General features: G+C 44.5%; 1 protein-coding gene across 1 annotated transcript in view; it reads right to left on the reverse strand.

Moving 5' to 3' along the window:
* The window catches only part of YAF2 (YY1 associated factor 2), a 29,830-nt gene extending 28,177 nt beyond the window's left edge, over nucleotides 1–1,653 (reverse strand). Inside the window, exons 1-2 of the mRNA XM_040595239.1 lie at nucleotides 1,400–1,653; nucleotides 1,104–1,229 (exon numbers count right to left, since the gene is read on the reverse strand). Coding sequence (XP_040451173.1) covers nucleotides 1,104–1,229; nucleotides 1,400–1,425 — 152 coding nt within the window. The 5' untranslated portion in view covers nucleotides 1,426–1,653. The remainder of the gene's footprint in view (nucleotides 1–1,103; nucleotides 1,230–1,399) is intronic.
* Between the last annotated feature and the right edge of the window lie 10,397 nt (nucleotides 1,654–12,050).

Below are 12,050 nucleotides of genomic sequence, written 5' to 3' on the forward strand. Positions count from 1 at the left end.
GAGCATTTACCTCACTGATTTCCTTGAGTAAAAAAAAAAATTAAAAAATCAGCTAGTATTCAAAACTGAAGTTATGAGAAGTCTTTCAACATTAATTGTGGTTTTCAGAAGCCTAGGGAATCAACTCCAGAAATAAAGAAGAATCTTTTTTGTCAAGTAACTGGACCCAAGCTTGCACTTAAAATTTCAAACATGTAACATTTGTTGCAAGTCATATTCAGCACCGCTTTGACCAGCATCTACACTGTAATTACTGCTTTTGATAGGACTGCAACTTTTATTGCCACTTAAAACTTCTCCTGCTGACGGGATTAACCCATAGGTATGCTATCCATAACAAAGGATTCTTTAACAATATTCTCTTCGGTTAGCACGCAATGGCTACAAGCACACTCCTGTCAGTTTTATAAAAAGCCTCCGTTCCCCAAGCACGCACATTTAGGCCACAATGCTGAGAAACACTGACAGACTCAGGAACCAGGTAATCCACGACGAGAGCTTTCTGATGATGCACAGAGAAAGGTCCTCCTGCGAAGTCAGGGATACACAGGGTGGCACTTCCACACGGCGCAATTCAGCTAATCAACAATTCCTCCCTAAACAGCCAAGGGTTATTCACCGCCCCTACCGCCCCCAGAAACCTGCACAGTGATGTCCTGTGATGAAGCGTGGATTAAAATAATTACAGTAATAATAAGAAGGGAGCATTTATGAGACAAAGTTAAACTCGTAGAAAAAATGAGTTTAGAAGAAAAAAAAAAACAACATTAAAGGGTGAGCGTCTTAGCAGGCACACCCCAGGGGATGGCTCTTCACGCGAGGGGCACGGCCTCTCCGGGGTTAGGTTGTACAGCAATTATGCCCTTCCTGGTATTTATTTCTGTTTCCACACATGCCGGCGCACCGATCCCCGGCTTGGGTCACGTCTACCGGGGAGCCCCGGGCCGGGGGCGAGAAGACGGCGACAACCCCTCCCCCTAGCCGGAGCTCCCCGGTAAATGCGACCCGATTCCTGTCACAGCCGCCCTCCCTCACACCCCGGGGCGGCGCGAAGCCGCCCAGCGGCTGCCCCCGCTTCCCCTCAGCCGCCGCCGGCGACCCACCGTGTGGAGGTGCCCTTCCTCACGTCGCACATCATGCACTTGAAGGCCTCGGCGCTGTTGCGGAAGGTGCAGACGCTGCAGTCCCAGTAGCCCTCGTCCGAGGAGGGTTTCGGCTGCCGCTTCGGCCTGCGGAGACACACGCGCGCCAGGGGCAACGCTGGGCGCGACGCCCTCACGCCGCCGCCTCCCCCCCGGGGGCGCCCGGCCGGCCGCCATCGCCGCCGGCTCCGCGCACCCGGCCGCGGCGGAGAGGGCCCGGGGAAAGGAGAAGGTGCCGCCGCCGCCGCTGCCCCTACCTGGTCGGGCTCTTCTTGTCTCCCATGCCGGCTCCAGACGCGGCCCCGGCGCGGCCCTTTGTGTGTTTGTCAATAAGGACGAGCGCGGGGGGTCTCCGGGCTCTAACGGGGACCCGGGGAGGAGGAGCCGCCGCCGCAACCTCCAGCTGTCGGGGAAACTCCTGCCGCCGCCGCTGCTCCCTCCCCCCTCACGTGTCCCCCCGCCGCCAACCAGCGGCCGCCCGCAGGCCGCGGCGCCCGGCGGGCCGCGCACGGCGGCAGGTTCGCAACTGCCGGCGGCTCGGGCGCTGCGAGCCGGGCGGCGGCGGGGCCGGGGCGCCGCGGGGGCTGCTGGGGGCGGCGGGAGGGGAAGGGCGGGGCGGGGCGGGGCGCCGGGAGCCGCGGCGGGCCCGGCGGTGGCGGGAGGCGGCCGGCGCCGAGGGGCGGCCCCGGCGGCCGTTGGCGTGCGGGCGCCCCGTGGCCATTGTCCCGCCGGGGAGCGGGGACGGGCCCGCTGCAAGGCCGCGGCGGCGCGGGGCTAGGCCGGGCGAGCCGCGGCGCCCCGGCGCGCTGGGCGGCCGCGGGGGTGAGGTTTGCGCGGCGCCCGGCGGAGGGGAGCCGTCCCGCGGCTGGCCGCCCGGGCGGAGCCGGCGGCCCGTCCCGGAGGCCGCGGCCGAAGCAAGGCCGCGCGGGCCGGAGGCCCTCAGCCGGCGCAGCCCGCAGCCGGCGCGGGCCGGGCGGCGGGGCCGGGGGCCGAGCCGCGGAACCGGCGGGGGGTGCTTCCGTGCGGAGGCGTGAGGCGGCGCCGGGCAAAACGGACTGACCGAGGGTACAAGCGATTCAGACCGGCCTGCCCGGCAGTCCCCTGGAAAACCGCTGTTCTGTTGTCACCCAGTGTTGCTTGCTGTCTTGGTGTCTTATCTACGTCGCCTTGTTCTCCTTGCCAGAGAAATTGCTGCGGGGTATGCTTTGCAGTAATAGAGAAGCAGGGGAAAACCAAACGCAAGGTTCTGCGTAGACCTTGGCCCGAACCAGCCCGTTCGCCTGAGGCGCGTGGAGGACGTGATGGGTACCGACACAAAGCGAGGAGAGTGGTGGTACCTAGCACCCCTGTGCCGTGCTTTTGCACCTAAATCCCATATGTGGTTCACACAGCGTGGCAACATTAAACAAAACAAAACACTGGTGTTTATTACCTGTGTTATCTTAGTGCACAGGAGCCCCAGTCAGAGACCAGGATGCCATTTTGCAAGATGCTGTACAAACAGAACAAAGAGCACATGTCCTAAGTGCATAACAAAAGGCGGCAGTTAGAGGCAGGTAGATGGCAGAGTGCAAGCAGACAATGGGATGATATTGGTCACCAGCACAGTGGTCACAGCTGGTTTTGCTGCATTGTCTTTGTCAAGAAACCATGGGATTTCGAGAACAAAATACACCCGAGGGGAGCTTTAGCCAAGTGTCTCAGAAAGCATAACTGAAGATGTAGACATCTTTGAAAATTAAGCGAGTGGGCAACAGAGAAGGTTTCTGATTTGGAAGGCAAAGTTCTCAAAAATTATTTCAACTAGAAATACTGGGGTAAGATGAAGAGAAGGAAAATGTAGGTAAAGTGCTTGACATCGTCTTAAGGGAAAAAATGAAAGACCCATTAGTTGGGACATTATGTTTACGTAAAAGTAGTAATACTTTTAGAGTCACAGTTTTCTGAGTTTTCTGTGTCTCCCAGGCAATCCTTTACATCAGCAACTGGAAGCCTGCGTAATATTTCCTACTTCTTGTTGGTCTTTTCTCCTAATTTTCTTCTGCATTCACATCCTGCTCCTAGTATTGTGATTTTCCACATCTTCTGTTTTTTTCCATATTTTCCTTGCCTTTTTCTTTCTTCCTCTATGGCAGGTTTTTTTCTTTATGTTTCTCATACAGCCTTCTGTAAATTACAAATAAAATGTATGGCTTGCAGTTCTGAGGACGGGCTACGCCAGACACAGACAGCTGGCCTGGGTTTTTTTGTACTTAGAAATCTACATGAACTAGGTGCCCAGACCCAACCCCCAGCAGGGAGAAACGAGGTCCTGCTGAAGGTGATTGGTCTGATGCCAAGACAGGCATACAAGTTTCTCACCTACAGGGACCGTTTCTCTCCACTGACTATAAAGACAGCTTTGCACCAGTAATCCACAACTGGACACCTACCCTTTAAAATTACAGAATTACATGAGGTGACTTACCTGTGTTTGAACCTCACACCACATAGAAATCTCTATCATAGACAGGAAGCAGTGGAGAAACCTGTCTCCTTGTGCCCTTTTCCACAGTGCACTCTCCCTACTGTATAAATAAACATATTATTTCCCCGCTTTCAGAAAGCAATTATTTTGAAACAGCCTCTTTCTCTTGACCTTTCCTTTGTCACAGCCTACTTTTTCTATACTGATTGTGAGAAATAAAACAGAACTTCCACTGATGGTTACAAAACACGGGGATATGTTGTTATCCCACAGGAACCATTCTTGGAGAGAACTGCTTCTAACCAGCCGGAGGAATCGCAACTGCCAGTCACAAATGTTATCCCTAATAGCCAAGTAATCTTTCTGGTTGTTGCATTCCAGACCTTCTGCTGCATGGCCATCACCCAGACACCACTATGCTTAAAGATCGCAGTGTTGTCCCAGCAGCATTGGGCCTCTTTCCCACTGAACTTCCAAGTAATCCTGATTTTGGGAGCTCAAAGGTGATTTGGATGGTACATTCAAAAGTTCAGCTGGATGGCTCATGGTGCTTTCTGCATGGTGCCACCTATGATGCCTGGGAGTCTGTGTAAGGTTGGGTCTCATTCCTGAGTAACACTGAAAAGGAAACAAAGGCCTTTTCCCTCACACCGTGTTCTGGCCTCAAACAGGAGCGCAAGAGAACACCAGTAAAAGCACCAAGCCATCCCAAGTCATCTCTGCAACTGAAATGGTGGTGGAAAACATCTTGTGGCAGCAATGCAGGAAAGCACAAGGAAGAGATAGATGTGATAGTGAAATGCTTAATTAAGAGAGTGAAATGCTTAATTAAGAGATTTAGGAGGACTTTGCTACAAATTGACAAAGTTGAGAATTCTATAGCTGGACATTTTGTCATCCAGTGATACCCACGTGAACCCAGAAAACTCATCTGTCTCTACTAAATAATTGTACAGCACAGGACCTAGATAGTTTGAAAGATGAAATTGATGACATCAGTATTAGCAGTCTTTAAAAAAATGTTTCAGGAAATGAAAGGGGATAAATGAAACTTCATTTTGAATTTTGAGTTTTGAGTTTGATTTCATCTAGAAGTACAGTTGTTCCAGAATAGTTATTTGCACCCTATTTTAATTCAGCTGAGCTAAAGTAAACACATCTTTAGGACAGACAGGATGGGCAATATAACTGTCTTTTTGCACATCAGGCATTCACTCTCTAATCAGTGTTTGGTCTCTTACTATCTTAAAATTGACTTTTTTGTAGCATTGTACTACGGAAATGCTCATGGTATGATTATAATATTGAAGAAGATATTATGCTGATAGTTTTGTGGAAGTTAAAGATCTAATAACATTTTCAACATCTTAGGGTATAAATGTTCTGGCATCAAGATTTCTCAGTTAAAAATTTATTCATATTAAAAAGGATGTGAAAGGGGATGTTTGCAATTTCCAAGTATCTTTTTGTGTGAAAATTCTTGCTGCAGAGAAAATTACAGTAGTTCCTGGAAAAAAAAACGTTCACATATGAGGTTATTTAAGAATAGGCTGTTTCTGCGTAAATCCATATGAAGACTTGCCATTTAGTCAATACTTGAACCATTGTTGTGCACATCAAACCTATGCCAGTTGCTGCATTACCAGCATCTTGAGCAATTAAGTAATCACTTCGTCACTGCTTGAGTTTAAAAACCTCTCCATAAAGACGATTATCATTATATTGTAGATAAACCACCTCTTAATCCCTATTCATAGAAATGAAAGCTACATAAGTATAAAATTGCACTGGAACAAATGCATGTTATTCTAGCACAGTGTATCTGTTTTGCTTGGGTTGCACTGATGTAATAAAATCAACACAATTAAATCAATTCATGGGAATTTGGTGATTATTTTTAAAATGCTTGGCATGATGAGGTCCAAGTCCTGTCTGAGCTTCTACATGCCACTCCACTGGGAAAAAAACCAAAAAAATCAGAGCTTTTGAAAACTAAAAGATACTTGCAGACCGTGTAGTAAAGACCATTAAGATTGGTGAGAGTGAGAACTGCACTTCCTTGCGTGTACAAGCCTGACCTAAACACATTATATAATTTTTAGGAAACTATGGCATTCATGAGACTTGGTTCACCACTGTATCCTTCGGGAGTCAGAATGGCCCTGACATCAGCAGGGATATGCTGTTGTGAAGCTAGAATAACATGGTGGTGAATGAGTCCCAGAGTCTTTCTAGGGCCATAATTTGACCATATGTGTGTGAATTTAACTCCAAACATGTGAGACAGAGGACTGTAAACACTCGCTGGTTATAGTGCAGCAGCAGTAGCTGTGTGTGTAGGACCAAGAAAAATTTGTCCATAGTGGTCATTTTTTTTATTTGTCCTTTACGGACTGGGATAAAGTTATCAAACTACTTAATTTCAGATGCTTGGTAATTATCACATAATTATTTCCATTACTGCCTACTTCTCATTCACTCTCCTGGTCTGGGCCCAGCCTTTATCCTTGCAGGTTTTGTAGTGAACTTAAAAGATGACAAATGTTTAGCTTTATAGTCTCAGTAAGTCCTCTACGTGATCACAGAAAACTCTTAAAGTAGGATTTTCCCTACTTTTTCCATTCAGCCTCTCCCAGAGGTAATCTGAGGTGTGAAGATTCCCTGCTAGGAATAAAAGAACTTTCTCAACTCTCATTAAATATTTCTGGTCCTTTTGCTGAGATTCCCAGGCATGGTGGTACACACAACAGTCTTCTATACTGAAGATGATAATTGATTTGGGATAGATCACTAAAGATTGTTGGTAAATAATGCCAATACTTGATTCTTCTATCACTATCTTCTCACAGTAGAGGTGTGCTAAAAACGGTCTGTGAATGCTAAATTGAAGGTATGCCAAGTGATGGCTTCAGACACTGGAAAGGTGTTCACACACCCTGTGTCTGGACTGGAGGGGCCAGCAGAAGTTTTCACCCTAACAAATGGTGAAAGACTGGCTTCTCCAGGGCGAATGGTTCAAAGCGGTAAAGCTGGGGTCTTACTTTGACCCACCTCCAAAGGGAGCGGAGGGAGACAAGGCTCACTAGGCTCTGTGGGTTTGGATCTCTGACGTTAAAGGAACTGGGGTGAAGCTGCTATTATCCAGTATTTAAACTTGGGGCTAAATCTTTCCCTGGCTGCTCCCATGAGGGTGAACCGAGGTAGTGTCCAGCACATCCTCTGCCAAGGGGGATTCATTCAGACAAAGCCAGAGCCCCCTGAGGAGGAATGGGTATGCATTGCAGAGGCTCCTTTAAACAGAAACAATCTCTGTCTTCAGCTGCCAGTTCTTGCTGACATCAGCATAAGATCTAGCTGGTTACAGGGGTGAACACATACATACCTTGATTAGCAAACCAAACTCCCTCGGGGCTATAGGAGAGGGGAAAAAATAGCCCACTGTCAATGCTATCTGTTCAGGACTGCTCCCTGATTTCATCATCTGCCTTTATCCCTCCTACTTTGCTCCCTCTTTCCCTCTCTGCTATTTGTCATCTTCCTGGTGTTTTTTTTTCCCTTTTCATCCTCCTCTTTCTGTGCTCCTTTATTCTTCTTCTTGTTCTATTTTTCCTTTTTGTCTTTACATCTGAGATTTACCATTCTAGCTGGACTTCTGCACTGCTAATTCTGCCTGCTCCATCCTTCTTTCTGTCATGTCTCACTCCTCTTGCTTGCTTTTCACCTTCACTGATGCTCTGTCTTTCAGGAGTTGTTTTAAAGCATTAAAATCTGGCCAGAGGTTGAGTTTCCTATTTTTGTGTTGTGCAGGTGGCAGGCTTCCAGTGGAAATACTGCCAAAGGAAGAACAGCAACCCAAAGGAGCTTTCACATTTTACAGCAATATTTAAAGAATTCTGAATCTGATTAGGGGATATGATTGAAAGTCACATAGCTTCCTGGTCCTACATGGCATTTTTTAAAAGCTGTCAAAGCAAAAAATGAAATACTGGAACTAAAGCCCCTAAGCAAGTTCCAGCTCCAGTTTAGTACTCCAACGTTGTGTCAGTCAGCACGCAAATAGCTACTGCAGCAGCTGGATTCACAAGTGCCATAAGCCACCTTTGGATCAAAAGTGCCATTCAATTTTTCTCACTGCAAATCTCTTTTATAAATTCCTCCAGATTTACTCTGAGATCAGAATTTGACTTACAGGCATTACCTCTGACGAACGAAGGGGAAAGAGTGAACATGTAGCACTGTGGCATCAGAAGGGAAGAAGGATATTGCAGATATACTGATTTTTTCAGATGTAATAGTAGTAATGAACAAACAAACCAACGTTCTGTCAGAAATAAACATATAAAGATGATGAGTCCTTAAAATGAGTGCCTTCTCTGTGTATAACAAAAAGTGTATATCACTGCTTATAGCCATACACAGAGACACACATACAGAGACATGGGTACATAAATATTCAAAACAGTTGCAAATTTGTCTTAAAAGGTATTCCATATCAGCTTACTACATTTTCATTATGAAATACTCTGAGGTAAGAGACCTCTGTGAGAAATCTCTCAAGTCCCCTTTTCCCAGTTTCCATGTTATTCTAGGTAAGAAAGGCAACAATGGATTTAATACAGGTGCAGCATGCTAGGAGTGCTGGTAAGAGACCTCACTTTCTTTTTTTTGGCTTGGAATCACTGGCTTTGTCTCAGTTTGGCCAAAGATTATATCCTTCCTGACATAACCCATGGCAGCATCCTCTGCCTCCAGCTCCAGTGTTATACTTCCCATTTTTCCTTTAATTTTATTCCTTTTAATTAAATGAATATAAAATACAGTATCTAAAGAACAAAAAGGAACACAAAAAGCATGGGGATCAGATCCAGCTAACAGAACACATCACTGTGTGCGCTCAGAATCAAGGCCAGGTGAGGAAGCCTCTCCCCTGAGAAGACAATTTCCTTGCCACGATGCTAAGGGTATTGCAATGCTAGCATCCCTGAGCAACCACGCACTGCATCTACCGCCCCTTCGTCTCTCTCCCCATCCTTTTGGTTGGATTTGTATTGCTGCCAAGTGCAGGGCTGGACTGCATAGAGACTCAGTATTTGGTAGAAGTGTTTTACAGAGCTTCTTTTTCAAAATAAAGAAATATATGAGAGAGAAAGAGAAAGACTAACGGATTTCTTTAATTAATGTGGAGTGTGCCCTCAGGCTTTGCCTGTAGGTTCAGAACACTGTCTGTAGCGAGCCCATTGCACTGACAGGTGGACTGGGGGTGGGAGAAGCAGAAATCTCCCAGAGGAACCTGTCAGTCGGCATGGATTGGTGTTGATTCCTCCTGTTAGATAATTGCTCAAGTGGAAGATTCTCCAAATTGTTCAGGATTCACGAAGAACTGTTCAAATAAAAGACTATCTAGCCTTCAGTGCTGCTATTTTTCAGATTATTTAAACCTTTAAAAAAAAAGTGTTGTGGAAAAAAATACTGCAATTATCAAGGTGATCATCACAGATCACCATCACTGGGAGTTGAACATTGAGGTCAGAGGACTTCTTCACAAAGCAGCTGCACCGCACGGACTGGCTGTGCTGTCTAGCCTGCAAATGACCGGGGAGGCTGCACGGCTATTGCTGCAAAGGCACACCACTGATGCAAAAGATCTGCTCTCAAGCTAAACTGCTGCTCTCTGGCTGCTAAAAAGGAAAAGGAAATGTAGTTACACAAAAGAGGGTTTGAAAAATGACAAATTTTGCTACTTAAATCTGCATTGGAGTTATCATCTGTAGCCATTACGTACATTTCACTAACCCTCAGAATGCTCTCTTGCAGCCTTACAAAGAAATCTTCAAAGAAACCCTGGGATCAAGGCAGTGTAAGCACAAGCTTTAAGTCAGCTTTGTGTGACAGCTTCTGATTTATGCTTTCAAACATACAGACAGATCTCTGCCTCAGTTTTAGTTACCACTTGCAGAATGCTTAAAGACATGCAGTGCCTTAATACACCTCTCCCAGAAAAATAAAATCTTTACACATACCCTATGAAATCAGGTGATTTGGAGAAGAACTGCATTTTCCTGAAAACACGGCAAATTCTGTAGCATTCTAGACAACTTTAATGTCCAAATTTGTCATCACTATTTAACTACTACTATGATCATATAAACATTGATAAATATTGCTAAGAATGAAGTGTTGAATGTCTTTTTTTATCATATCAGTAGAATATACAGTAAAGGCTTTACCATTTCCCTTATCCTTGGGGAAGTACTTAAGCAGATAAAGTAATTAATAATGATGTGAGTTACTAGCTTATATAGTAACAACAGAATATTTGGTAGCTGCACATGTAAGAAGATTTCAAATAAATTCAGTAGTTCTATCTGGAGTTCAATTCTTTGAAAGAAAAAAAGAATCCTATAATTGGATTTATTTGTTGAAAAAAGCTGTTTCACAGTGAAGAAGGAAGACATGTAGCAGAAGCTCTTTAGCCATGTCTCGCATTAATGTGCAATAAAATGAGCTAGATTCTCTGCTTGGGTTAACCATCATACCTTTATGCAAGCTGTTCGATCTGTACACTCCACTCCAGGTAAGAATCTGTCCCTATGTAACTAGAAGATAACAAACCGTATAGAAAACACAGAAAAAAAAAATCACCTCAACAAGGCAGAGGCAGGAAATGATTGACTGACTTTGTGTTTGTTTAGTAACCTCAGGAGGTCAATACAAGAGAGGCTTCAAAGCCTAAAAAATGCACGTATTCTAAGAGCTGTGTTCTCTCTTCTTAGGGGTTTGCCTGGGACACCAGCCAGAATAACACTGCAATAGCACCTGACAGATAAAATTAAAGCATGAATCATAATCTCTCTGGTCTGCCAAACTGAGCTTTATTCGAGTTGTAGCTTTAAGACAGATTACAGTTTATAATTTGATAGCATGTCCAAAAGCTAACTAACCCTTAATTTCAAACAGTGTTGAGGAAAGGTTGTGTATTTACACTGGGGTACAAACTTGGGTTTGTGCAAAGGGAGTTCAATATCATAATGGTTTCTATTATTTAAATTCAAATGAAATACCAGCTGGACATTTGCCAGGATAAGGTATCATTCTGACAAGGCAGAACGCTCAAGTATATTGAGCGAGTTCTTTGGATTAGTCTAAAAGAATCAAGGGCATCGTAACACCCTTACAAGGCGGGGAAAATGTGGAATGTTTCAAAAACAAGCATTCAAAACAGCATTGATAGTAAATGATTTAAATGGAATTTGGAATATGGATTTCTTGATGTTTGAAAACTTTTTCTTAGATATGAGGAAGAAGGCAGGCAGACTATATGTAGAAGAAAGCCCATTATAAGGTAGAAGGGTATTATTTTCATTAATGCTAGCATTAATGAATGCTAATGAATGAATGAAGGCTAATCTTCCAAAACAAATCTACTTAATCTATAATCTTTGAAGCTATAGAATTGGTTGAGCACCATAGTAAGTATCATCCTTCCAATGTTCATTTTAGATGCTGTAGCAACCCGAGGATGATATAGCTTCAAAGACTAATGTAACACAGTTTGAAGTTCAGTTTATCATGCTGGTAACGGACCAGCCACTGGGATTTTTTAGTTAGCTTGACTGGGACAAGGGATGGACATACAGAAGTCTTCAATCATCAGATGACTTTGATATGCATGACTCATTGGTAGTCCGAATATAGGGTTAGGTAAACTAAACGCTTTGCAATTGACAGCAAAATTCCTGCTTTATTAACACCAATAAAAAAAGACTAATGCAATCTAAGAGTTTTTCTCTCTGTGCCTAGGTATGCAGCAGCTTTGTATCTCTTAACAAGTGTTGTAAACTATAGATCAAAGGATAAAATAGTAGAGAAATGAAACAGACTATTCAATTTATAATTCAAAGCTTTCTTATATTTAAGATATCAACTCACAAAAGCAAAATAGCTAGCAGACTTCAGTGCAAGAATATGTATTTACTTTTAGCCTCTTTGGTAGTGTCCTGTCCATTCTAGGCCTGACATTCAGTTAATCAGTTGCAGATGTGACCACATCTGTGAGAAAGAGGATCTAGATTTTGATGCGAGTAGCCACCACTAGATGCAGTTCATATCTTTTCTGGGAGTACTTTCAGTTAAATTAGTGATACACTTCCTCAACATTGACTTCAATTTAACATTGATCTTTGTCTGAGAATTTCTTTAAAAGGCTTTTACATGTGAACATTTAACAAGAAAACCCAGTAAGAAACCCAATAAGAAGACACAAGAACGGCAGCATAATATCTGCCAAAACCTAAAGATACATATGAGGTATCTTGGCTTAGCTGAAAATGTATCTGATGTTTTGAGACAGATTCATCAGTAGGCACTGGTTGCTTTGTGCTGCTACATGGCAATGCAAAGCAAACAAAATAGAGTCATAAGCTAGGCCAGTCTACAGCTGC

The sequence above is a fragment of the Falco naumanni genome, chromosome 5 (assembly GCF_017639655.2).
Source record: "Falco naumanni isolate bFalNau1 chromosome 5, bFalNau1.pat, whole genome shotgun sequence".
Lineage (NCBI taxonomy): Eukaryota > Metazoa > Chordata > Aves > Falconiformes > Falconidae > Falco > Falco naumanni.